At 46.5% G+C, this 27,710-nt stretch overlaps 1 protein-coding gene across 2 annotated transcripts in view; it reads left to right on the top strand.

Moving 5' to 3' along the window:
• Positions 1-27,710, top strand: part of LOC119382309 (low-density lipoprotein receptor-related protein 6) — a 637,453-nt gene that overhangs the window by 266,364 nt on the left and 343,379 nt on the right. For both annotated transcript variants that reach the window (XM_049412791.1, XM_049412792.1), the window contains exon 12: positions 17,468-17,674. In XM_049412791.1, coding sequence (XP_049268748.1) covers positions 17,468-17,674 — 207 coding nt within the window. The remainder of the gene's footprint in view (positions 1-17,467; positions 17,675-27,710) is intronic.

The raw sequence follows: 27,710 nt of genomic DNA, 5'->3' as shown, positions 1-27,710 counted from the left end.
GTTTCGTCTGCGTTATAGACGTCTCGCTCCGCAAGTCTTTCGCTTTGGCCAGCATCATAGGACCGCTTACCGGAATGTTCTGAGCCCGCGTGTCGACGAACCATTTCAGTAGCGCGTCCTCCACGCCCGCGTAGGTGGCCCTCCGCAGAAGCTTTTTGTCAGTCGAGTTGGCATCGGCACTGATGATCTTGTCCTTGTTTTTCAGGATCGTCGATATAGTTGACTTGCACACGCCGTACTTTTTAACCAACTCGCAGTTTTTCACACCTTGAGAGAGCTCTGCTAAAATGGCTCACTTGGTAGCAATGTCCAGTGCTTTTCGCTTCGTGCCACCGTCCGCCTTCTGACTGCACGCTACGCAAACACCAACAGTGAGCAAGACGCGCACGTATAAGACAAGCAAGCACGCGCGTAACTTCTCTGGGCTTGTTTCTAGCCAAAAAAATCCAGATGCGGCAGCGTCGCATAGCGGTGGAGACTAGCGAAGGTGCTGCGAGGGAGGGTAGTTCGGGTAGCTTGCTTGGGAGAGTAGCCTGCGCTGGCTGTGCGCATGTGAGAAAAATTTAGGGCCCGTTCACGTTCAGTCAGCATGCACGTGGAATGAATCGTGAATTGTCCAAATCGGTGGGGATGCGGGACAAAGGACGGAGGGGTGCATAACAAAACAACGGTCGGCGAGAGCACGGCAGCGGAGGCAGGGTGGGTGTTTAACAATAGGCATCTATGGGCACCTCGCCGATGGCTTAGATGGCTTATCGGTGGTCGAAAGTGGTGTCCCGGGAAGTCGCCGGAACGCTGACTCCGTTCGCTATAACCGATCGGCAGGGCTCAGAGACGTTCATTGTAAGTGCGATTTTGCGCCATAGAGATAATCTATATTTCGACGGTCACGCGGGCATTGTTCATTTTAAACGAAAGTTTGTTTTAAGTGGGGCCGTTATATATGGGCTCGACTGTATATACCTAAGTTACTGTTCTAAATTTTAGTGATGATTGGAGCAGACAGGCAAGAGCTCGGTAGTTAAAAGGATCTCTTAAGGCCAATAACTACATACTCAACAGAGATTATTCGATTGAGCTAATGGTAATGAGCCAGTGAATCACAGTTGCCGCCTAGCTCTTGATTGAGCTTGCAATAATGTTCATGCCTAACAATCATTTGTGCTACAAGTTTGCCTATTGCAACCGGTCTTGCCCAGCTGCAAAGACATGCACGTAGTGTCTTGTAAATGGGGACTTGAGAACTGAAGCACATGCCCTACCGTAAACTTTTGCTTAGTGCAACTAGATTGCTGCATACGATATCATGTCAGCAACTATATACTGTATGTCTAGACTCGGTTCAGCATGTTGAGTTTTCTGGCCGGGAGGGGTGAGGGAGGACCCTGTCAAACAGTACCAACTATATATTGTGATACATTGTCAAGTCAGGTAAAATATATACAGTGAAACCTCGGTGATAGGAATTTTTCGTTGGCCCCGGCCAAGGACCATTGGCCTGCAATGTAACGGAGTACGGTTGTTGCGCTACCGCCCAGGTACGAAGAGGTGCTGCCAAGCGCGCGGGAACGCAAGCGTGGGCATGCGCTCGGCACCGCCAAATCGTCACAGTGTCAAAAAAATACTTTTCTTACGGTCAGAATAAACCATCAGAGACGCGTCACGGCCTCCGAGATTGTGTGTGCGAATCTTTGAGGCTCCTACGTGCCTCAAAGTGCCCTGTGCCTTTGCATGTAGATTACAGAGGACATTAGCGCTGTGCTCTTTTTTTTCTAACGCGTCGACGCGGGCTATTGTCGTTGTACTGTGTTTACACGTGCCTGCCTCGTGCATCAGGCATCCTATGAAAGGTGGACGAGGACCGAAAGAAGGCGAGGACGGTATTGGCGAAGGAGTCAGGCTTCACAACGTCAAGATGCGTGACCGTTGAGGTCGCACTTGTGCGGGCACGGCCGTAAATCTCCTAAAAAACATCCTCAACACCTCCGCGATAACAAACTCATAACACTGAGCAGTAGTTCTGTAATCTTGTGGACTTGATCCATCGCGTCAAAGCGCTTCTTTCGTTACTTTCGCTGCAGTACTCCGGTGTCACGCAAAAAGCATACTAAAATTTGGAAGGGGCTACTACTGTCGCGGGTCACAACGCACCTGGTTCATTAATTGAGTACGCGAGAACGGGCCATATATTTACGAGTGCTGGTATTATTGCTGACATCTAAGAACTTAACTGACAATCATTCAGGGTTCCTTCTGACGTTGCTGCGGCCCTGAAAAACAATAAATGATAATGTACGCCAGCTTTCTTTTGTCGCATGCTAATTTTCCATGATTTCTGGTGATACGAATTTCGGATGATACGAATAATTTTGGTGGTCCCGTGAGATTCGTATCACGGAGGTTTCACTGTACTGAATGTTGTTGAGTCAAAAATGATCAAATAATTAATTAAATTACAAGTTTTCTGAGGCAGCAGCCTTTTATATGAAAATTGATTGCATCAATTATAAGTAAATACAGTAAAAGCTCGTTAATTCGGATTTCTAGGGACCGGAAAAGATGTCCGAATTAACCGAATGTCCGAAATAAACACAGTAAATGCAAGAGTGTTTTCAAAATACCTTTACTTTACAAAGTAATCACGGATGCGTGTCTGTTTTCGAGCAGAAATTCGCGCGGACACAATTTTTCTGAGCCCTTCAAGGGGCTCAGCAGCTTGCATGCTGTCTGCAGTGCCAAAACAAAATTCTTCAAGGACGACGAGGGCCACCGCGACTTCCTTCACAGTGCGAGGGGGCCCGTGTGGCTCATGGTGTGGCTGCTCCTCTTCAGGCTCTTCGTTCTCGGATTCGTTGCCATGCATCACTTCCATGACGATTTGCTCATCAGTCAGACAGCTGGCAGTGGCAATGCCATCAATGCCGATATAATCGTCGAGTGTCACTGCATCAGGCATAACACTTCCGAAATCCTGCCCGTCATGGGCACCGTCGTTCGGCGACACTTCGGCCACTGCGGCATCGCTGGAGTCGGGTACAACAAAGCCACTGTGCCTGAAACAGTTGGCAATGGCGTGCGCAGGCATGTTCTGCCACACATACGCAAGAATGCTAACTGCGCTCAGGAGACTCACGTCGTATTGTTTGCCAACGTCATGACACGGGAGCAACTTCTTGTCGGCAAAGCCCATTTTTCAGGGCACGCAAAATTTCTACTTTGGGGGTGAAGTCCTTGGCCTCGTACTTGGGCCGCTTCGCCGGCGTTGCCATCGGCAGAGAGTGCGTTCACACGAAAAGTCAGCACAAAAGCACCAGCAACAATCACGCTAAAGGAGCTGTACTGAATCGTTCCTCGATAAAACGACGTTCACCGATGCAGCACACCAACGGGAACAAAGCAGTAAAATGGCACCGCCAACAACACACGTGAAGAAAAGGCATTCAACCAGTCTCAAGTCAAGCCAAGTCGACAATTGATGTCCATGGCGATGCTGCGTTTGAGCTTCACTTCTGTTCCGAATTGTTCTATTTTCGTTTTCAAGCCTCGCCAGTGGCCCGAAAGTCGCCGAATTATCCGATTTGCGGTCAAATCTGTCCGAAATAACGAGCGCCCAGTCTCATAGAGTGATGTGTATATTTACAGGGGCCAGATGACGTGTCCGAATTAACCGATTTTCCTAATTAACGAGAGTCAAATTAACGAGCTTTTACTGTAGTACGTGTATGTACTTATAACATTTCGTTTTAGTTACATTAATGCAATCAAGCACAGCTTTCTAAAGCTTTGGCATATCTTTTTGTTAAAATTCTGTGATCTACTGAAACACAGTTAATTATGGCAAAAAGTTTTGAGCACAGTTTGTAAACTCTCTAAATGTCGGAAGGACTCTTATACTTACTTCCCCTTACTGCAGTAATGTTTGGTTGTAATGTGCCTAATTAATAATTTCTGGCATGTTACATACAAACCATGATATGATAATGAGTCGTACAGTAGTTGGCAACTTTAAATTGATTCCGAGTGCATGGGGCTAAAACATAGATGCAGTTGAAGAAGACTTGTTGAAACGTCGGCTCCAGCGACACCCCGTATTTACGAATTTTTCATCTGTTCAAGCCGCCCTGAACTTCCGACGTAAATCCAAGTACACATGTGTTCTTGAATTTTGCCCCCATTGAAATGCAGCCACCGTAGCCGGGAATAGAAGCTGCTTTGTTGAGCTCAGCAGTGCCACATAATGTAACTAATGCATAGAGCTGTTGTTCACTTTCAACGTTATTGAAGTGTAGATTGCATAAGACAGCGTGGACGATCGTAAGCACCCCTCCATGAGATGCCTGGTAAACCATTCACAAATACAGCATTGCCAGCTTGGCGTTTGAGATGACCTGTTGTAGCAGACGTTCACATGTTTCACTGTACTTGCAGAGTGGACACTCGGGGGGGGGGGGGGGGGGGGGGGGGGGGGGGGGGGGTAGTCATCCTGTCATTGCATGGCAGTCCTGGAAAAACAAGTAATGACATCACCAGATATTGATAAGCATAATGAGTGCATATCAAATATTGCAAAAGTAAACACATGAACATAGTTAATGAATAAACAGCAGTTTGTTATACATATGTGTAAACATACCTTATAACGCATGTTGTATAACTCGGGGTAGTTTCTTTACAAGATGTGCCATGTAGAAGGTGCCTTGCCCATTGTGTACAGATGTGTCCTTGTCAGTTAGGCTATGGCACAAGAAAAAGAAGCAAAGATATTCTTGATTAAAATGCCAGTTTCTTTATTACACTGAACTGAAAGTACACTCATAATTATGTGAAATTTTTATTACACTAAATGTGTATTAACAATAACCTAAACTGACCACACTGAGAAATGAGACCTCTAAACTTTGCTTCTCAAATGCAGCTGCAGCAAACTATAACTCGTATGTTTTTTGCACTGATATATGGGCTAGTTACAAAGATACATGCGAGGCGTTCGTAATGTAATTGCCCCCTTTTATCGCAGCGACCTGGTCTGTGTTACCAAGCAATAAACTTTCGGAATAAACTTCTATTTCTATTTACTCAGCAACTCGCTCCCACGTGAAGCCACATAGCAAAGAATGCATGTTTTCTCGGCAGCAGAGTATGACACATTGAAAAATTGAATACTGCAGGGAGTCACCTCCTTGTGACACCAGCACAAAGTCACTGGCAAAAAATACAAGCAATGGATTTTTGCTAGAGCTGTGCGAATAGCAGTGATGCTACCGCTGCGCCAATTGCGCCAGACTGCGCCAAAGTGCCCTGGCTGCTACAACCTGCTACACTTCCTCAAAATTTGGTGATCCTGCGCCAAGCCTGCGCCAAAGGGGTGTACTCTGACTTTCAGAAATGAAACCAACTACATGAGGTTCCCCCATTGAGAGCGACATCGCGCTGTATGTGGACGTTCTCCATAAGAGTGATAAAAATGGAGACAAAATACAGTATAACCTCGTTACAACAGATCTGTTAACAGACATTCGGATATTACATACCAATTTGCGGCGTTATGCCGACCTCCGTATTAGTCCCATTGATTGAGCTTCGTTTACAACGGATTCTGGTACAACGGACATTCGGATATAATTGACTGAAATTTCAGGCGAGCAAGGTGGTCAGGACTCCTTTTGAGCGGACTTTTCTGCCACGGTCATTAACTTCCGACTTCAAACATCGCTTAGCATACTTTCGGGACGGGAGCAGCGCACCGCGGATATCGACGTACCGATTTAAGAACGAACGCCGCCGATCCCCGGTCTGTCAATGATCAGCTATGCCTAGCTGTAGCGACAAAAAAAAAAAAAAAAACGGCGCGCAGCGTGCTTGGTGTTGCGTTTGGGACGCTGACACGCGAAATTGCGAGCCGCTGCCACCGCTTCTCCTCGCGGTCGCTGCGCAGGGAGCTTGGCCGGGGGGTCCGCTGCCGATGCGCAAAATGCCCATCCGCGGGTCTGAGGACCCAGCGGGCAATGCGATTCGTTGCTTGAGACGAAGGACATTACGGCTTCTTCGCTTTCGCATGTCCACTAGCGCGATGTTCTTGCCCGCAAAGTTCGGATTTGGCTCGTACATCGGCACCGTGAACGGAGTTAGGCCTAACCACGACATCTAGTAGAAAGCTCGGTTGCGATGTGCGTGGCCGCGGTGCCCGATGTTTCAAAGTACATCATGCTCGATTGCGAGTACAAGGAGTTGTCCCGCGGTTGTCTTCGTCATAAGCTTCGAAGTGCTGATAAGAACCACCTCGAACAGCGGGTCCAACAAGTCAGTGCTATTAGTCGCACGTTTGCGATGTTCGCGACGAGTGCGGCGCGCTATCGTAATCTGATGATTGAGCTTCCGTTTGCAGCTGCCCAACTAAAGCGTTCCAAATTATCGTCGACCCATAAACACAGAACGAGTGCGAACGCGTCACTAAATAGCGCAATTTTCGACAGCCACGACCTCGCGACGCACAAGCAGCAGACGACGATCCCGAAGCGAGCATTAACATGTTTTGGCTGCTTCTGCGGTAATACCGCAGAAGCAGCCAAAACGTGTTTTTCGTACGCTTGTTACTGAATGGAGGAGCCAGCTGAAATGGAGAACTTGAACGCGGAGAAATGCTCTTTACGACGAGCCCAAAATTGTGGCGCCCAGTTGCGCCGTTGCCGAGCTATAATTTTGAAAAACGCTTTTTTTTTTATATTTCCGCAATTTTCGCCAAGTCGGCAGACGAAAAACAAATTTTTTATAGCACTTCTACGTAGTTTTCATTGAAGATATTTTGGAATCAGATAGAAATGGGCTACAGAAACTGAAAATGCGATTTTCCAAAAATCGCATTTTTTTTTTTGGTCCCCCGTTAAAAATGAGACCATGTTTGTGACTCTTAATTCTCTCCGGTTATAACAGACCCATTCAGTGTTTACATGAAAGTCTGTTGTAACAGTACTTGGATTTTACATACTCCCTTTACGACAGACCAAAATCCTCTTCACTATGAAGGTCTGTTGTAATGAGGTTATACTATCAATATGGTGTTGTCAAGCGGATGAAGGAACTACATTTTGTGTTTTTTTTTGTAATCAAAGCATCAACTGTAGGCAACATGGCATAGCAGCAGTCAAGCGACATGCAGCCATGAAACGGCACATTGATGCTACCAGTCGTCATTGAGACGCTTCAGGTGGGCTGCAGCGGCCGAAAACGATCCAGCCGACTTTGGAATTCGGCAGTCCATGGAACATTTTGCAGCGTGACCGCGTGACAAACGCAGAAACTCTGTTTGTGCTTGGCATGACTCTCAAGGGCATCCCATACTCGTGGGCCGACACAGCAACTGCCTTGTTTCCCAAGTTATTTGGAGATTCCAAAACAGCGAAGCAGTTTAGTTGTAAGAGGTTCAAGGCATCCTACATAGTTAGTGATGGCCTCGGGCCGTATTTCAAGAAACTTGTGCTTGACGAGCTGAACAAGCCGGATGTGGTTTTATCTGTCAGCATTGACAAGACCCCTCTTCCTGAACAGAGGTGCCAACAACTTGATGTTGTAGTTCGGCATTTCTCCAACAAAATGCAGCGAGTTGTGGAACACCTACAGTCTTTCCGGCTGGGCTCTACGACTTCGGAAATTTTGGCTAGTGAAGTGCGGAGAGCAATGATGGACCTGCCGCAGAAAAATGTCATTTGCTTTTCTACGGATGGCCCTAATGCAATGAAAAGCTTCAGAAAAAAGATGCAGGAAGCATACCCTGACATCATAGATGTAGGAGAGTGCTGCTTGCACAAAGGGCACAACTCATTTGCCCGCGGCTTGAGTGCTGTTGGCTCGGATGTCGACGCTGCTGTGGTCGATGTTTATTACTTTTTTTAAGAATTCTTCGGCTCAGAATGAATTGTTGAAGGCAGAGCACCTGCTCCAAAAGCTAGTTTTTCTGCTCCAAAACGCAATTTTGCCTGCTCCAAAAGCTGCTCCAAAGTGGCCTAAGCCAGTAGCATCACTGGAATAGCAAAATTTTGGGTGCGAGGCGAATTCGAATATTGAAGTGTGAGTGCGAATCGAATGGAATATTTTTCGAATATTTCTCGAATATTTCTATAATATTTTTCTAATACTTCAAAGCCAAATTAAGAAAAAAAAGTTAGAGAGGATTCCTAAGCATATTCTTATGAGATAGCAACATGAAAGTGTTTCTTTTCGCTAGGTTGATGAAGCGTTGGCGGGGTGGTGTTTCATAGTTGTCTTATCAAGAATGAGCCAATGTAGAGGCTGAACTGTATTTATGTACATGATTTTGTGCAACCAAAGTGTTGCCGACATCACTTTACACGTGATAGGCAAAGATGCCATTTCCTCAGCCTCTCCTCTCTTTCAACTTCTGTGGAAGCCCAACTGATGTGGCAGACAGGGGTGTGCTGCCTTCAAGTCATGAGTTGATATATAAGAACATCCGAAATTTTTGATGCTAAAAAGCTTCGGCTTCCGATTTTTCAGACTTCCTTCCCAAATTTCAGGTCCAAAACAGCATTGATTGAGCTCCCACCTCTGCCACATCTTTCATCTCCATGTTGGAACCAGCGTTTTCTTGAGTTAATACATTTGCGACCATAGCGGAGCTTGAAAGGCAGCTTTGCCGCAATACCGGGGTGTGATGAGGTGAAGCATATTGAAAATCTAGGGACCACTTCCAATCAGACGTTGACTGTCTCTTGGCTAAGTTCGACCGTAATGGAGCTTGAAAGGCAGCTTTGCCGTAATACCGGGGTGTGATGAGGTGAAGCATATTGAAAATTTGAAGGGGTCACTTTCAATCTGATGTTGACTGTATTTGTTTTTGGGAAGTTCGAATAGTTCAAATAGTAAAATTCCAGTGCGAATCAAATTGAATAGCAAACACTATTCGAAAAATATTCGAAATTTCGAATATTCGCACACCCCTAATTTTTACTCACCGGTCCCTACATCCTCGGGCTTGAAACGAGTGTTCATTCGGTGAAAGCTTCTATGGTCCCTTCATTTCCCTGAAGTCAGCTGAAATCGCCGAGGTGGTACAGCTGCGCCAAGTTGCGTCAAAACCGCAATATTTCCTGAAATTGTGCCACGTTGCTCCAAAACGCTGAAACCGACAGCCGCAAAGTTTTAGCAAAACCTGACAGTGGTTTAAACAGCTGTGATTCTGCTTCATCCACGATATCGAATGTAATGTTCCGTATGAAACTGGAACCAGGAATAGATGCGCTGGCTCTACGGGGTTATATGGTCCCGTCTTCTCGGTCTTGCCAGGTAGCCTACAGGAAAGTTGAGAATTGCCCCGGATGAGCTGTTGTCATGGCTACCTACGGCACTCTGCCTACATGAAGACGGCGTCTGCTTGATCGTGCAACGTGACTGTCGTACCGACGAAACTTGCCGCGTGTGGACACCTGTTTAGGTGGCCATGTATTGTTTTTATGTAGCACCTAATTGATCATGTATTGTTTTTGCGTAGCGCCTGCCCAACAAACGCAAATGTCTCAACCCTGCCAATTGTAAGGCAGTTGCACATTGAACCATGTTTTGCTGCGGGAGCATGTGGCTTGCTTACGTGTCGCAGCACCCACCCTGCAGCAATCAGGCTTGCGAGAGAGAGTGCAGGTCGCAAGTGCTGGCCCGCTACGTGACGTAATCGCCCCGTTTTTTCGGCTCCATGGTTTCATATTTTGAACATAGAAGACGCCGTCAGTCTGGCGACATTCCCGCCTGGATTCTGTGCTTACTGTGGCAAGTGACTGCGTCAGCCATGGGCTCAGCTGCTCGTAAGACCGTAATCATCTTTCCCTGATTGTGACCATAGCCACTCTGGCAGGCTATCCTCTCAAAGACATCAGTATGAGCATACAGTAAGTTGCTTTCTTTAACACGGCTGCATTCTTTTATAGCCTCATGGAGGCACAGACGTCGAACGAAGGTTTAGTGAGAACGTGAACCTTCTTGAGGGCTCACTTAATATTGCAAGCATCAATGAGATTAGGGCAGACAAGGAGTCATTTGAAGGGGTGATGCCACGAAGGTTCCCCTTACTGCTTAAATGATCAGGAGTGTCAAGCAGTCCAGGACAAAGTATGCATGAGGCTGAAACAAGCGGCCACAAGCGGAAAGTCATTGACTTGGCTACCACCGCCACAGAGAGCTGGACTCAGAATGACCAGAAGGTCTTGGAAGACCAAGCGGAATCAAGTGGAGCATTGCTCCCTAGTGCAGATGAACTCATTACTTCCGACATTAGGCAGAATGGTGCTGTTCGCAAAATCGAAAGTGACCAAGTACTCTTTTCTAAAGGAAACTGTGCCTTGAAGGAGGTTATTCAGCAGAGTGCAGAATTTGAGAAAGTGGAGAAAAAGCAAAGGCAATAAAGTTGAAATAAAATGTTCATGCAATGTTTACTTTCATTCTGGTGCATGGGCGTCGGCAGGATTTTTCCTCGGGGGTCAAACCCGTGCTGCATCGCAGCTGGGGGAGGGGGCGAGAGCTGGCATATAGCTAGGGTGGGGGGGCAAGTGCCGGTGTAGCTTAAAAGTCGGTCTCATCTTGCACCACTCGGTTCCGCTCCTTATTTTTTTTTTTCTACTTGCAACTTTACCACACGAATAACTCTGACGTGGAACATATGCCCTAGCTGTCATAAAATAGTTTCTTAACAGTACTTTGGATCTGCGATATTCCGTAAATAAAAAGGCTGACTTGCTTTTTTTTTGACCAGCTGCTCCAAAACGCAGTTTTCCGGCTTCAAAAGGCTATTTTTACTGCTCCAAAGGCAGCTCCAAAAGCCATCTGAGCTGTCCCACCCTTGAATGCACTTCGCGAAAGCATTTTAACTAGTCAAAACAAACAGACCGAAACCTGGTGTGTCGGCCGGCAGTGGCACAAAAGCACTTAGTGAAACGAAACAGCGCGAGACTCATGCGAACACACCGCAAACCGTTACCTGTAGTTACATCACCTCTGCCGCCGTATATTTTGAACTGATGATAAATGATGTCGATAGGTTGCTGACAACTATGAGTCGGCTGGAACAAAAACGATTACAAAAGGTTGGGAAACCTGGCAAGACTGCTTGGTACAGTGAAACCTCGTTAATACGTACCTGACGGGAACGAGGCATAACTACGTACTAAACGGTAGTACGCATTAACCAGCAAGTGCAAATTTGCCTCTCCTGACGTGCGCCATCACTGCCAACATAGAAATAAACACAGTACCACAGCACAAGTACCCACTACAACGCCTTTTCTTTATTTTTGTGCAGAAAAGATTCTGGCTCTCTCGCACGACCGTCCTCTAGCGCACGGTGGAGACGCCAAGGCGCATTTCGAAACTATTGCAGAGTCCGCGATACGCAGCGGCTGACATAGTGACAGAGCAGGCAGTATCAGCTCTCCGCAATACATGTGTACGCCTCTGCATCGCAATCTGCCACTAAGCGAAAACTGACACGTTTCATTGAACACGGTACGGCCGCGTGATGCCGATCGTCCGTGGCTAGTTGCGTGCAGCGCAACGCCTACTCGGCTCACGCTGTCACTGCGGTGTGGGGCCGCTTGCTGTACCGTACGCGCGCTTGCCATGTGAATGTCCTTCGCACCCACTCCGCTCCAGACCGCGCACAGATGCGCCGATTAGCTAGTTGGGTTATCGCAGTGACGACGAGCTTTCTGCAAGCGATGGGCACACCGCATCTCCACGTGCCCTAGCGCTCCTGGTAGCGGACGGAGGCGTCTTTAGGCGGCCGTCAAGCGTGCAGTATGGTTACAACAGCGCTACAGAACTGTACCGTATGCACGCTTGGCGTGAAATTGTCAATGCAGCGAGGTTTCTCGGCGCCCGTGACGCTCAACTCAGCAACAGTAAGCTGATTTCATTTCTACAAAGCGGCGCGCACTTCAACGCCGTCCCACAAAACGAGGCGACAGTGATCGGCAGCCCAGCGCGCTCACGTTGTCGCCCATAAAAATCATGCAGCAGGCTTAAAGTAGCGCTACGCCACACGCGTGCCCGAGCAGATAGCTGACGGTGATAGAGTTGCCGGCGATAAGTCATACTGGCGCAATCGTCGGCGGGCACCATCACGCCTTGGTTGCCTTGGTTCTTTCCCAATGCTTATCCGCAAAGGCGTCACCGCAATCGCGCGGAAGTTGGAATCATTGATCGACCGATTTCTGCGATTCTAGAAAAGATAGAAGACATTTTGCGGCACATTTTGGCGTCGGCAAGTTCAGCGGTGCTGTAGACATTTATGGCAGAAAAAGTTATCGCGGTACGCGCAGGTACGCACTAACCGGTAGGCATAGGACGAACCACTACGGCTTAAGCGGTCAGCGAATGCATTAATCCCTATGAAACGCGATCGGGGATTCGCTGCAACTACGTTTTAACCATTAGTACGTTTAAAGTGGGTACGTATTAACGAGGTTTGACTGTATAAACATCAATTTGTTTCATTCTTTGGTTATTTCAAGAATATTTTAATTAAAATGTGGCCCCGACGAGGGCACCGGTACATGAAAGCACAGTAGCGCGAATGGCTGCCCCCATCGAGTCCTAAGTAAGAAGTCACTAGATCCACTCCTGGTGTTTAAAGCCGGAACGTGCCATGGTTGATTTTTTCACCGTCAGTAGTGGTTTATAGAACTTGAGAGTTATTGGGCCCTGGCCATGTGCGAAATAACAACCACTCTCCCTAAAACATGCGAGAAAAAAAAAAGACTACCCGCGTAATAATGACGCTGATAAGGCTGACTGAAAAGGAAAAAAAAATGGTGTCCCCTAAAGCATTCTGTCAGCTAAGGAAGAGTGGAAGTTTGTGCGTTCTCCCAGTCATGGAGGCTACACAACAGGCCACCGGAAGCCAAAATTAACAGAGCCAGCGGAAAATCCAACATTGCGGCTCTCAAAATCAGGCAGCATGGCTCAAAACGAGCGATTTAGCTAGCGAAATGAGCTAAAAATCGAGCAAAATGAGCTAAAGATCGAACTTTAAGGTGTAAATTCGTCCAAAAAATTGGTCATGAAAATGCTTTAGTTCTATGGGAGCCTTGACGGTGCATTTATGAAGTTCAAAATATTCATCGAGTCCGAATTTTCGGAGTCCGAAAAATTTGTCTGTGACTGTTATGTACAGAAAAGGATGACTGGTGGCTATAGGTCGGCAAAAATTTTGGAACTCGCTCAGACTCAAGACTCAGAGAGCTCACTCGGACTCAGATTCACCGAAATTTTCCTCAACCGAACTCACCCGGACTCAGACTCACTAAAATTTTTCTCAACCGGACTCGCTCGGACTCAAACTCACCAACATTTTGCTCAGCCGGACTCACGCAGACTCAGACTCACGGCTTGACCTGAGCCTGACTGAGCCTGAGTGAGTCGACTCATGAGTCATCTTTAAGTGAGCTATTCCGATCATGGTGTAAATGCTCTTGAATGCCAATATCTCAAATATTGGATGCTCTACGATACGCCTTTGGGTCTTGTACTTTCACATACTAGATTTCAGGGGTTTCAATCTAGTATGGACGTTTTTATGAAATACGTGACTCACTCGACATATTTCTATTAAGTCCCGTGAAAGAGTTGGGAGGCCATAGCACCTCAATCCCCCCTTACTCACGCCTCTGATCAATAAACATTGAGGTGGTGCATGAACGCTAGTGCGTTGAAGTGTGTGGGAATAGATCTGTGTATAAATGTAAGCCAATAAAGGCTGATAGTAATGCAGATAGCTGAATGGATTGGATCATAGGTCAGCCATTAAAGGCGGAGCTCACTCAGACTCACTCATGAAATATATTTTGCGTTTAGGGCTCACTCGGACTCACACTCACCAATATTTTCCTCAACTGGACTCACTCGGATTCAGACTCACGCAAATTTTCTTCAACGGGCTCACTCGGGCTCACACTCGCCAAAATATTACTCACCCGGACTCACTCAGACTAAGACTCACAGCTCGATCTGAGTCTGAGTGAGTGTGAGTGAGTCGACTCATGAGTGAGTTTGCCGACCTATGCTGGTGGCTACTAAGTAGAAGCATGTACATGCAATGGAAAGAAAGTGAACCTAGGAGAATGATGCCATCTACGTTCCGTTTCCTGGTGGCTTCGAGCATCATAACAACGCTAATTCGCATGTCTTCCTCTTTCAAATAAATGCTTCTTAGACTTATCTCATTTTCTCAAAACCAAATTTTAGGGGCGAAGCTCCTTAGGGTGTGGGTTGTTCCCTCCTCTGTAGTAGTATGTAGCCAGCTCTAGTTTAATGAATTGCTCACTAGATGAGCAGTTCACTAGATATCATAATTTACAAGACAATCTCATAGTGTTCCTTGATTTACACTAAAAGACATACTGTGCAGGCGATATACTCTAGTGAGCTTTCAACTTTTCGTCTTAATGTACATGATAAAGAAATTTTTTCTACGTAAAACGCAAAGCACACCTTGAGCAAGATGTTTGGTTTTGGGACACTTTATGTGCAGTAAATGTCGTGCAGTGTTCGCGAAGCCGGAGCACTTGCACAATCGCATTCTGATGGCTTTCGTTGGGCATGCTACCGACCTCGCGTCGTGGAACGCGAAGAGGAACGCCACGCGCGTCGTGTCTTACCTCTAGCCTTGCCGTTAATTCTCACAGGGCGAGCGGTTTCTCTTTCGCTCAGGAGCAGACACTTTTCCTGCATTATCACTGATCACAAAGTGGTGATAATGAACGGACCACGTAAACCAACAGTACAATAAAAGTTTGATGTTTAATATATACACAGTGTTTCACACTCTTCATATGATGTACTGGGCGAATTTTGACGGAAGAGTTTCACGGTTTACCGATGATTCCCTCCGGAGCATTGTCCCACTCATCATCATTCACCCCGTGGATATGCTGTGATTTTTCATCACCTCACAGGCCATTGCAAATGATGTAGTGGTCATATTTTGATCATTCTTGCGGCATTTGAAAGCTTATACATTGATTAGTCCAACATAATGAAGAAATAGTGATATTTTCATATAGAACTGTGATTTAATTAACAATGAACTTTAGCAACAGTTTCAGATTTCTGATGAGTATGCTTGTTAAGGCCATAACTTTTGAATCGTTGAAGTAAAAAATAAGCTTATGGTTTTCTTGAACTCCCTGATCTTTATAAAAAGGACGCTGTGATATCAAATTTGTAGGAAACTTGTATGAGAAAGCTCTCAAAAGGTTGGGCAGAATGTAAGTTTATGCAACTGTCAATATTTTGAAATATGTTTGTGATTTGTTTTTAGCTGTCAAAAATACATACTGTGTAAAGGTTTCACCAGAAAATACTGAAAATTAAAATATTTTTTAACACGTCTTTTTCATTTTAACTGTGAACAAGACTCCCTTGTGAGAGCCAAAGCAGCTTTTTCTCTTAAATTTATACTCTGGTTGGCATAGTGCCCCAGGTTTTTTTTTTTCTTTTTTGCCTTCCACCACCTTTTTATTTTTGCTGAAAATAGAGTTTTGTGAACAAGAGTGCTGGAATTGCATCATTGGAAAGTTGCGCGATATGTGATGGCATGTACCAAAGCCTCGTTTTCTACCCGGTACATGAAAAAAGACCTGATAAAGAAATGCTTGGAGATGTTGGGAAATAGTTGCCAACTAAGTGGGGCTGTGGGGTCAGTGAGCACCCTGAGTGCACACTCGTTCTGTGCTACTTCCATCAGTGTGCCATTTGGTGGGTTACGTCAATGGATATCCTAGCTTGGCATTGGTGACTGATTGGTAGAAAAGTGGAAGGCTCGATAAAGACATTTTTGACGTAGGGTACAGTCAACTGCCGATTTTTCGGACGCCCTATGGACCGCGAAATCGTCCGAAAAAACGGGCAGTCCGAAAAAACAAATTCATGCTTTTTTATTCTACTCAAGTGGTCAAATCGCCCCAGCCACGTCCGAAATAGCTTTAATGCCTCCCAGTACAATTATCAGGCATTTTGGTGCGCGCCCAGGCTCTCGCAAATACATTCGGTACCTGCCGCGAACCACGCTTAACTACGTACGTGCCAACCGCCACTTTTGCATCTCGTGATGAGCGCCGCTGATAACAGCAAAGCGCGGAATAGATTACGGCTATCTCGCATGAAGCGTTTGTAAACAATGACGTGGAACACAAGGACTGTGGCGGAAGTGCGGACGACTCGTCCGGCTTTCCCCGATGCGTGTGCGCATGTAAACGATGCGTACACACATCGCCGAATCGCCGCCGATACGCAGCATTTGCTGCCGTGTCAAGCCGATCGTTTCTAGTTGTGTGCAGCACATCGCCAACTAAGCTGACGCCGTCACTTTACTGTTGCTATATCATACGCACGCATTTATCATGAAAGGGTTCGTGATGCGCACTCAGTTTCTGACCGCACACGGGCCCGGCAATGCTGAGCTGGTTTCGTCCGCGAATGCAACGCGTCTATGCGGCGCACTTAGCGGTCTCGCACAAAAAAGAGGCAGCAGGAATGGCGGCGCGGCGCATTTGGGTTCTCGCCTATTAAATGCGTGCAGTATACATGCAACTGCGCTAGGCTACGTGCACTACCGAGCAGTTAACTGAAGATGCTTATCGTAAGGGTTGTCAGCGATTAAACCGTACTGGCGCGTTTGCCAGCTGCCGCCATCACGCCTCCGTGCATTTCCGATGCTTATCCGTAACATCGCCGCACGGCGCCGCGACAGCGGCCCCTTTGAATTTCTAGTCTGCTTCACCCCATAACGCTTGGGCATTGCGGCAAAGCTGACTTTCGGACTCTGCTACTGTCTCAAACACATTGACTGGCGAAAGCGCTGGTTCGAACCTAAGAGATAACAGACGCGGCAGAGGTGGGGACTTCAAATAATGCCTTTCGGACCTTCAATTTGGGCAGAAAGTCCGAAAAATCTGACGCGGAATAGCTTCAGCGTCCGAAATTTTGGACGTTCTAATACATTGAAGTCTATGGGGCTGGTGACGGTGCCGCGAAAGCGTCCGAATTTTCGAGCATGTCCGGAAAATCGGACGTCCGAAAAATCGGCAGTTGACTGTATTTGGGGCTCTCTGGCCATGTCTCTGGTATTGCTTGGCCACCGTGCCGTGGAATTGCTGCTTGTTGTGGCAGCAACTCCACGATGTTCTTTCTACCGCATCACGCCCTTTTCATGCAAGATGGTCACATTCCGGCAGTTACAATGAATCGCGCTCAAGAAGAAGACAAGGTGAGACTTTTGGGGTTCATGGCTTTGCATCGTGCCACCCTCAAGCTGGTTATGGTGGGCAGCAGAAGTAGGTCTGGCACTAATCAGTGCAGAAAGGATCCTTTCGGCTGCCAAGAGGGATTCCACACCAAGACTAGTATAAGAGGGATAATTTTCGTTTGATCTCTTCCATGTGAATGAAGAGATATATTCCTGTTGCAGGCAATCGACAGCGAGTGGCCGTGCCAGCGGCGGCAGCGCAGCGGCCCTTTGGGTTGACCCAGTACCAGGAGTACCTGTACTGGACTGACCTGGAAGGTCACAGCATTGAGCGGGCTCTCAAGAGCACAGGTGCCAATCGCAGTCGCCTGCTGGGACAGCTCAAGTACATCGACGACCTGCTCGTCTTTCACACCTCTCGTCAAGCTGGTCAGTGTGAGGCATTTGTGATGACGCTTTTGGGAGCCAACGAGAGCTAGGCGTTCATTACACTTTGTGGCAGGAATTTCCTGTTTAAGAACAACTGTCTTTCTTGTTTGTTTATGCGGCTATGAGAATGTACAAGGGCATTATCGTCGTTGTAGCACACGTACAGTGAAAACGCCACACCAGGCGCAATTTCATAGTTGTATCAGCTACCGGCTTTTCGTCAAAAGCTTTGCTTAATGGATCCTTTTGCAGGAACTTGAGATGCACTTGCCACTTCATTGTATCTTCTTGCTGCTCCACCCTCATTGTGAGTGTTTGCAGGATTCTGATAACTTGCTGCTTAAATTCTTTTAAGTGTGACACAGTAAATGTCACAGTGTTAGCTTGTAAGGAACTTCCCCTACTTAGGCCGCATTTTTGCACTCACATAAGCTGTCACCATCGACATGATAAAAACTACATGCTTTGCGAGTGACTTGACATTTCAAGCAGTGTTTGATAATTGCAATATCAAGCTTACAACATTTTTGTTGACATATTGTTACTGCTTTCAGTTGTATCCATTCCTTGGAGGTTCAAACGAGCTGGGGATCAAGCTTCCACAAAGCATTAAATGTAGGGATGGGCAAATATTCGGGCGTTTCGAATATTCGAACGAATATTACAGTACAGATCAGACCACTTATAACGTAACCGCTTACGGTGCAGTACCGGCTATAATGCGGTTTTTTCTGACTCCCGTTTACCCTCCCATAGAACTCCATGTATATGCATACCGCTTATTGTGCAGTCCCCCGAGACGAAAGACCGCTTATAATGCGGCTGCCGGAACGTTCTCAGAGATGCGAGGGAGCAAGCGTGCTTCTCAGCACAGATGCGGGGGAGAGAGCGGCGACGTCATTACGAAGGAGGAGGGGACGCAGAACGAACAAACAAGGAGCGTGGGGGGAGAAAAAAAAGCGGTGGGAGGCAGCAGCCGTACGTAGCGGAGCACATGTCAAGCGGCAGAAGTAAAGGGGGCAAAGGCTTCTCCGTCGGCCACGCTCCCCCTCACACCGCGCAGTACGGGCACCAGCGTCCGCATCAAGAGCGCGTTACCGCTGTTTGTCTCTGTCGGGAAAAAAGTTGCTTCGTCGGGGGTAGAGCGCAGATACTGCGCGTGCAACCTCGATTCCCCTGCAAGCATAGAGTTTCATACAATAACCTAGAGATGATGATGGGAAGTACAGGCTTCGGATTGGATTTCGTTAGCTAGCAAACTGTCGGATCTTTTTCTGCAGTTTCAGTTTCGTTCTTTGCGAGGCCTGGGCAGTGGGGTGCGTTGCAAAGCACTCAAGCAGTGCCTTTGTTGTTCAAAGAGGCTGAAGACTGCTAGGTTTATTGGTTTGCTGCCAAGTTGCAGCTTTACAGGTTGTATTTGATAGTTTTAGCAAAGTGTCCTACACTCACCGCTGCGCATAGATGTAGCATCCCATGCCAGTGCAGGAAATTTCATAGAATTCACGTTTTGTGATAAGCGCTACACTCAAACCTCATTATAACAAAGTCACATCTGCCACGAAAATAACTTCGTTATATCCGAGAATTCGTTATAAACGTTTAATTGTAACACTGTAGCTATGACAAGACTATTCTTCATTTACTTTGTTATAACCGATAATTCGTTATGTCCGTGTTCTTTATATCGAGGCTTGAGTGTACTTGTCAAAACTCTTTCAAATCGACTGCAAAACGGCGGCGAAGCTAAGTAGACGCACCGTCACGCTCATGACTGCCGGTATGACAAGTTCATGATGGACGTCGGCCCCTTTACGAAAAAAAGGGCTTCGCACGGGCTTTCCACTTGTAGATAAAAGTGACAACACCTTTTTCAGTGACAGCGAAGACGACGATATCGATCACGATCCTCATGCACAAGCGCGAGAGTCTATCTATCGAGCAGTGAGGATGAAGACGAAGATGCGGTAGAACAACCACGTGCCTCTCTATAACACGCAGTGCGGTTAAAAAAAACACTCTCAAGAACAAAAGAAAATGCCACACTTGAAAATCGTTCTTGCTCAATGTGACACTGTCCGGGCTCATATTGAATATTTCGAGGATTTTTTTATGACACCTTCATGGATCACATCGTTGAGCAGCGATATCTGTTTGCAATGCAGAAAAATCATAAGAAAGAACTGGCTCTGTCTCGTCACGAGCTAGATCAATTTCTCGGTGCAGTCAGATTCCCGTCACGCTGTACACTCCCAAGGAGTCGGCTATACTGGGCGGCGGAGTCTAGGGACCACACGGTGGCCGACATGATGTCACGTGATCACTGGGAGACAATAGTCAAACTTGCATATATCAACAATGATGACGCCAAGTTACGTCGCCCTGAACAGATCCGCTTTATCGATGCGGCGATGCCACTGTTGCGTTGCCTTGAACATATCCCTGTATTGAGCTACATATTGGCTTAAGTGCCGGTTGTCGTGAATTCGCGACATACCTAAAAGTATGCATTAAAAGTTGCATTTTGGATAATAAAACTGTGGATATAATTAAAGGTTGCTATTTAAAGCTAAAAAGTGAAAAAACAATTTTTTTCTTTGACGCTTTCATAATTCAGGCATCAAAGGGTTAAGCTCATGATATTGCCATGTGTATGTAATTGGTTGAGGGCGAAAGCGGATCTAGACCAAAGGAAGAAAGAAGATCGTATACCTCTTCTTCGCCCATTGTTCAGCGCACCCAGTCCACTACATCGACCATTAGTGCACACACGATCACCGGCCTCTTTGCTTCCACTGCGGCGAAGCTGATCACTTGTACCGCCAGTGCTCATACTACTGCCTGGCGCTTCACGGCTTTTCCGCGTACTCACCACCACCCTGGTTTGGCCTGCGACCCTGGGACATAGAGGACTACCTCTCTCAGCAGCACTTCCCTTTGCCTGCCGGGGGCAGTCACGCTCGCCGTCCTAGCGTTCTTCTACCAGACGGTCACCTAGTCCCCGCTGGGAAACTAATCTCACGCGTCGTAAACGCCGTTAGAACAATCAATGTTGTCGTCAGTCGACAAAAAAAAGGTCAAAGAAGTTGCCGCGACTTGCAAATCTTCCCAACTGATTCCCTCCCAGGCCACCGTTTGTTCACAAATCGCACATTGACAAGCATTGAGCGGCACTTCCGCGAAGATTTCTCGCTGTTCACAGATTACCTAACGAGCCATGTGGTGGTTTCGCTAAGAAGAGCTTAGGTGGGCGCTAAAAATCTTTCTACGGTTTCGTTAAGCCTAAGCTGCAAAGCAAAACTGTAAATAAAGTGCAGTCGCATTAGTCGTCAGCACTTGCTGAACCCTAAAACGTGCTTCCCGGAGCCACTCTTAGGACCCCTGTCACGGCGGATCTAAGGGGTGGTGATTGCGGGGGTTCTGTATCCCCTTCCACCCCCACACACACAAAGAAAAGAAAACCGACGGCACTCCTCCCACCTAAGCAGTTGGCTGTCCTCTGGCCTGTTCGCCGTAGTTATTGCCCCACCTTGTGAGTAGCACCCACTAATCACACCTTGACAGCATATGAAGGTGAACAATTCGTGAACATGGGCTAAAACATTTCAACAAGCGGAGTTGCCTAAGGCTGCCTTGATGAAGAAAGAGCATCCCTTCCCTTTATGCTTGCATTGATTACTGACCCCGCCTCCTTTGTACCACTTTTATTTTTAGAAGGCTTTTTATAAATATTCGGAAAACCGGACGTAAGTGCTCAACCCAAAGTCCTTGAAACAGAAGGAGCATGCCATTCGGTGCTGACACCTCTAAAAATTATTGAGTACGATATAGCATCATTTATAGCAAGTTGTTGTGATTATTTAGTTCACTATCTACGCAGGCAATTTTAAACAGTATGTTCTTATTTGCAACGAGTTTTCTTCGCCTTCTTTCTTTAATTGTTAGACTGCTGGTTTTCTGCTCAAGATTTTTTTTCTTTTTGGGATGCCCTTATGACACCCGTCATTCGTAGAAACCGTATGTGCATGCTTACCTTGTCACTAATGCTTCACTTCAACACGCATCTTGTCCAGTGCAGTGAAGTTAGAATGTGACACTCTCTTGTGCTAGGACCTTGATTAATGGCTGCTCTCTGGATGTTGGTCTTGTCTCCTTGTTTACATGCTTGTAGTGCGCTGCCAGTGGACATGGATGAGAAAAAAGAAACGAGGAAAACAACACAGGGTGATGCACAGACTCACTACTACTTTATTTCGATCACGTACAGCCTTATGTAGGTACAAGAAAGAAGAAACACGAAGGAGGGGGGGGTTCAGTGATAAAGATGCAGGAGACAAAAAATAAGAGAAATAAACATATCAGGGCTTCAAACAACGTCACCGAAAACGTGTCAAGGAATTACCTACGCGGTGATACGGTTTCCTTCAAAAATTTTTGATTATGGAAGTGCACGACAAAGGAAGGCTATTTTGCTGACTGAATATAGCTGCGTTGTGTCTTTTTCATGTGCGCGAGGCTTGCGACCGTGAGTGGCGCGATGAGATTTTCAGCTGCACGTCGATCAGGAAAAGTTACTACGGGCCGAAAACGGGAAAAAATCCGGACCTCGAAGAAAACCTTGAAGACTTTCTTAAGCAAATCAGCGTATCATGACTTTGTCAAGGCAACAGCACGCGACCGAGGCGTATCCAGAAGTGATCTTAGAGCCAGCAAAACAAGCTATAGAAGGAAAGGAACTGGCAGGACAATAAATTTATATTATTTGAAGGGAAATTGTGCTTCTCTCTCTCTCTCTCTCCCTCTTTTTTTTTTATTATCGTCAACATAGGAGCGTGCTACAGCTTTATCATTAAAATGTGGTAGCAGTATATTCATGAATCTTTCTTTTATTTTTGAACCCGCGAAATCAGGTGCTCGTACGATTCGTGTAAATACTCTACTTGAAGGCATAGTTTTTATGAAGCTGAGCCAAATAAATGCTTTTTCTTGTCATTTTGCCCCCATTATAACTCTACTGCATTCAGTGTGTTCAAGTAACAACATATTTGGATGCAGTTAACATGTTAGCATGCCTCTTTTTGGGGGGCACTTCTGATAAGCCGAACTCCTGATAAAGACAAACAAATGACCGCGGTCCCTTTGAGTTCGTCTTAACGGGAGTCTACTGTAGTTGATTGTTTATAGCGCATTGGCATATGGGAGCTTGTACAATGTTTATTGTAAAAAGACAGGGCGTGCAAACATGGACACAAGAAAGAAGTCAGGACACCACAAAAAAAAAAGTACAATGTTTATTGCTTTTTGGCAGATATAGCACCGCTTGATGTGGACGCACCCACGTTGACGCCTAGTGGCACATCTCCGTATACCGACGACTGACGCTCATAATTATGATTTAACCCTTACAGTAGCTGAAGTTGTCAAGATATACCTGGTCACTGCGTATGGTGAATCCTGCACAAAGATGGCATCAACAAGCACATACCGTATTTACTCGAATCTAGGCCGGCCCCGATTCTAAGCCGACCCCCGAAATTCGCATGGCCAGAAACAAAAGAAAACCTAATCATTGTACTCAAATCTTAGCCGACCCCCCCACTTTCGCACATTGTTTTTTCGAAAAAAACATCGGCTTAGATTCGAATAAATATGGTAATAAACGGCAGCGTCTCGGGCGCCGTGTGGTGCACGAAACGATCGCACACAGAACTGGCTCCTGTACCGCATGGAAGTGATGTCACCTCACTAAAATAAACTTAAAATGACTCAAATGGACAGATTATTACTTTATATTGCGTTAAACCTACAAAAATATTAAACAAAAAGTGTTTGACGAGTTCGTTAATGTACATTTCATTTTTATTCCTTAAAGACCCCATTGAAGGGGTATTACATAAGGGGTGGGTACATACATGAAAAAATCAAAGCCATATTTCAATAAAGTGTAAAGTAATCTGTTAAGGTGGCCAGAAAAGTTGAGGGACAGGTGATGGCTGTAATGTCGTTGGAAAGGCCGTTCTCGTCTGTTGCTGCACGGTAGAAGAATGAGGACGAAAAAGTGACGGTGCGCGCACGCTGGCGCGCAACTTGTTGCGGGTGACCGGTGCGACTGGAGATGCGTGTCGGGGGAGGATGTATGGTGGCTGGCCGAGTGAGCTGTAAAAGAACTTATAAAAAAGACAAGTGCTAGCAGTGCGGCAACGAGATGCGAGTAATGATAATCCGGATTCTGTTTTCAGTGCCGATATGCTGACGTCATATGAGTACTTACAATGAATAAATCTTGTAGCTCGATTTTGAAGCGACTCGAGATGATTGATGAGATGTATTTGACGCGGGTTCCAAATTGGGGATGCGTATTCTAATTTCGTCCATTTGTTAATTGATGACATATCGCAAACACCTTAAATCCAGGGGGCGCTGCGAAAGGTAACAGTGGTAACAGCAACGACAAACATGGGAGCCCCCCAAGAAAATTGATGTGCGACTATGATGTGCGGATTGTTGCATTGCTGTTGGAAGTACTGCATTGTCGAGGGTCAGAGTGTCCTTGCAGCCAAGAAGCTCATTTTGCTTGTCGCGAAGGGCCAGGTCGACAATCAAATAAATGTTGCACAGTCTGTGTGAATGTCCGGATGCACAACAAGTCCCAGTGCGGCTGCAAAGTGTTTGTACAAAGCCTGTGATCTCCGATGGCCAATGCTCCTGCACTGCAGGTTTTTCACAGAGTGCGAACACGTATCGGCCGTTATCATCCGTCGCTAGGTAAATCGTGCTGTGCTGTCACCGGCCATGTTATTCAGCAAGGCAGACAAACTGTTCGGCACTGTTTTGTAGGTAGGTGGGCTAACGCAGTCGGCTGTTGCCATTGGGCATCGTTTATCAAGTGCTGATTGTCTAGAGTACAGTGAAGCCTAGAGCATCACGGCGACACGTCAGTATCTTGAAGCGACTTAGTCTGCCAATGACTTGGTGAGGCGGTGACGGTACACTGAGCGACGTGACAAGGTTTTGTGTTGCATATTCAGCGTGGCTACAAGAGGCAAAGAGAAACAGTGACTGCTAGCTGCTAAAAAAATGGTGGGAGGAAACTTGTCCATCATTATTTGTTATGATTATCATCTGACAGTCATGCCTTGCACTTGGAACGCAGTGCAATAGCGCCAGCCGGAGTAAAGCTACGGTGACGCCGGCCGAAAGCACAGATATGCCCAGCGATAGTCAAAGCATGTTGAAGTTCGACTGTACCGAAAGCCACGCTTTACGCTGTTCGCGTTTCGTTTCAACACGATAGTACGTCACCACGAACCGTTCGCGAAATATAGCCGCCCAGTGACTCAGTTCTGAGTAACGTGATGTTTTGGGCGTGTTGGTATGTCATACTGAAGATTATAGCGCACGAAAAAACACGGACAAAAGAAGACGTGACACACACAGGCGCTAACTTGCAACAATGTTTATTTCGAAAACAAGGAACCACATATATATAAGCAACATCGCTTTTCTACAATCATCATTACACGCACTTTGCAAATTCAACTATCTTTACTTAGATAGGCTAACTCCTTACAGGAGAGGGCAATCAACGATTTGGAAATACATTTATCTTCCAGCCTGTCAGTCAGCTCAGCCTCGATAATTTTGCGGGTTAGCTGACCTCAGCTGGTATTCACAATTGAACATTCCTGAAAAATGGGCACGCACGCGGTGTGAACATTATTACTTGCACTGCCACCTGGATTATTGCAGTGCCTGCAATGGGCATCGAGGAACCCACCCCCTTTTTCCTTCACGTTGTAGTGGTGCTCTTTCAAACGCTCGTTAACGCACCGTCCACTTTGACCCGCATAATTCTTGCCCCGGAGCTTCTCACTCTCGTGAGACAGTGAGAAGCTGGTCGCCTTCGGGCCACGGGTTACCCTACGCACGTGCTGTCAGCATTTCTGAGGGCATCCTTAAGTTTAACTCGTCAAAAAAGACTCCTGCCAGCCAGGGTCTAGCTGACACGAGGAAAGTTGCGGTCTTTCCGTATATCCACGGCTTATCACACAGACTAAAAAAGATAGGACAACGTGCGAACGTAAAAGTGGTGTTTTCGGCTCCCACAAAATTGCAGTGTTTGTGCAGACTAACCAGACCTGCCTCATTGGAGAAGCAGGGGTGCAAAAAGAAGCATAAAAATAGGTTTGTAGAATGTGTTGATGCAGTAGTGTACAAGCTTCCGTTAACATGTGGCAAGAATTATGTGGGTCAAAGTGGACGGTGCATTAACGAGCGTTTGAAAGAGCACCACTACAACGTGAAGGAAAAAAGGGGTGGGTTCCTCGATGCCCATTGCAGGCACTGCAATAATCCAGGTGGCAGTGCAAGTAATAATGTTCACACCGCGTGCGTGCCCATTTTTCAGGAATGTTCAATTGTCGATACCAGCCGAGGTCAGCTAACCCGCGAAATTATCGAGGCTGAGCCGATTGACTAAAGTGCGTTGGCGGGCTAGTTGGTTGTTCATGCTCAGTTTCTACAGCGCGACTGGACGCGGACGGAGAAGGAACACGCAAACACACACACAGCGCTCACTTTCAACTGGAATGTTTATTTTTCATATGCACGTGATGCTTATATAGACACACGCGAGCAGGTGCACACAAAACAAGAAACAAAAGCAGGACCCAAACGCGCATGTTCTGCCGCAATCACAACCAGTTGCCACCAACCTAGAGTGACGGATCCAGATATCTCTTTTCCTTATCTGTTAGTGACAAGGATGGCATGCTGACGCATGTATCATTCATTTTATCTATTTCATACGCTTCAATAATTTCTCTAGTCAATCGATCTCTTGCCCTGTTGAGAATACTAGTTTTATCAAAAATGGGAAAACAGCCACATCTTTGGCAGTGAATGGCAAGGTGTCCGGAAATAACTTTCGTGACATTGTACTTATGTTCGTGCAACCTTTGATTCACACAACGGCCGGTCTGGCCAATGTACACACGGGAACATGACAGCGGGACGGAATAAATAACGTCTTTAACGCAGGCAACAAACTTCTCGCTATGTTTAGTGGAACATGAAGTATTTTCTTTTTCAGTGTTCACTCGCCTGCAAACTCCCTGCAGTCGCACGGGCGCGGAAAAAACGTCCACACCGGACCTTCTCGCAATCCTTTTCAGGTTGTGAGATACGGTGTGGATGTAGGGCACTACTGCGAGCTTTTTCCTTCGAGTGTCACTCTGATGCTCACTCGGATTAGACCTGTACTTTTTGTTCAGGCGCTCCGCCACCGCTGACAACAGTCTCATGGGGTAACCGGAGTCGTACAGGCGCTTGGCCTGGCCCCACAAACTTTCCTCAATCTTATGCTCACAAGACTTGGACAAAGAATTGTGGAAACACGACTGAATCACGGCACATTTGACTAACTTGGAGTGCGCCGATGCAAATGGCAACACCGGCTTGTTACCTCTAGGCTCGTAGCTCCAGCAAATACCTCTTGAACGGCAATACAACCCTATGTCCAAAAATCTTATGAAATTGAGCTGATTGATAGGCTGGAAGGATAAATGTATTTTCAAACCGTCGATTGCCCTCTCCTGTAAGGAGTTAGCCTACGTACGTTAACATAGTTGAATTCACAAAGTGCGTGTAATGATGATGGTAGAAAAGCGATGTTGCCTATATACAGTAAAACCTCATTATTTCGAAATCCCGCTTAATTCGAAGGGTTTCTGCGGTCCCGTATTTTGCAATGTAAATCAGAGTGGATATTTTGAAGCGGCGGTCAGTGCCAGCCCGGTTAATTTGAAAACTTTGGGTGCCCTGTGCCATTTCCCGATCCCAATTTCGCCGCAACTCCGCGGAAGCGACGGCCATTAGGAGCCACAGGGCAATGCAGTGTAACGATATTAGTGAGTGACAGTTGAAGCAAGCCAGCCTCGCTGGTGCTAGCGCAAAAAAAGTAATAAAGAAAAAAGAAAACGCGGTCTCGTGGTCAGCTACAATGTGCGCCTGCGGAAAATAAGACGTGCTTCACTGCAGC

This window comes from Rhipicephalus sanguineus, chromosome 2 (genome assembly GCF_013339695.2).
Source record: "Rhipicephalus sanguineus isolate Rsan-2018 chromosome 2, BIME_Rsan_1.4, whole genome shotgun sequence".
Lineage (NCBI taxonomy): Eukaryota > Metazoa > Arthropoda > Arachnida > Ixodida > Ixodidae > Rhipicephalus > Rhipicephalus sanguineus.
The sequence above is the reverse complement of the archived record's forward strand: the minus strand, read 5'-3'. Positions and strand labels throughout refer to the sequence as shown.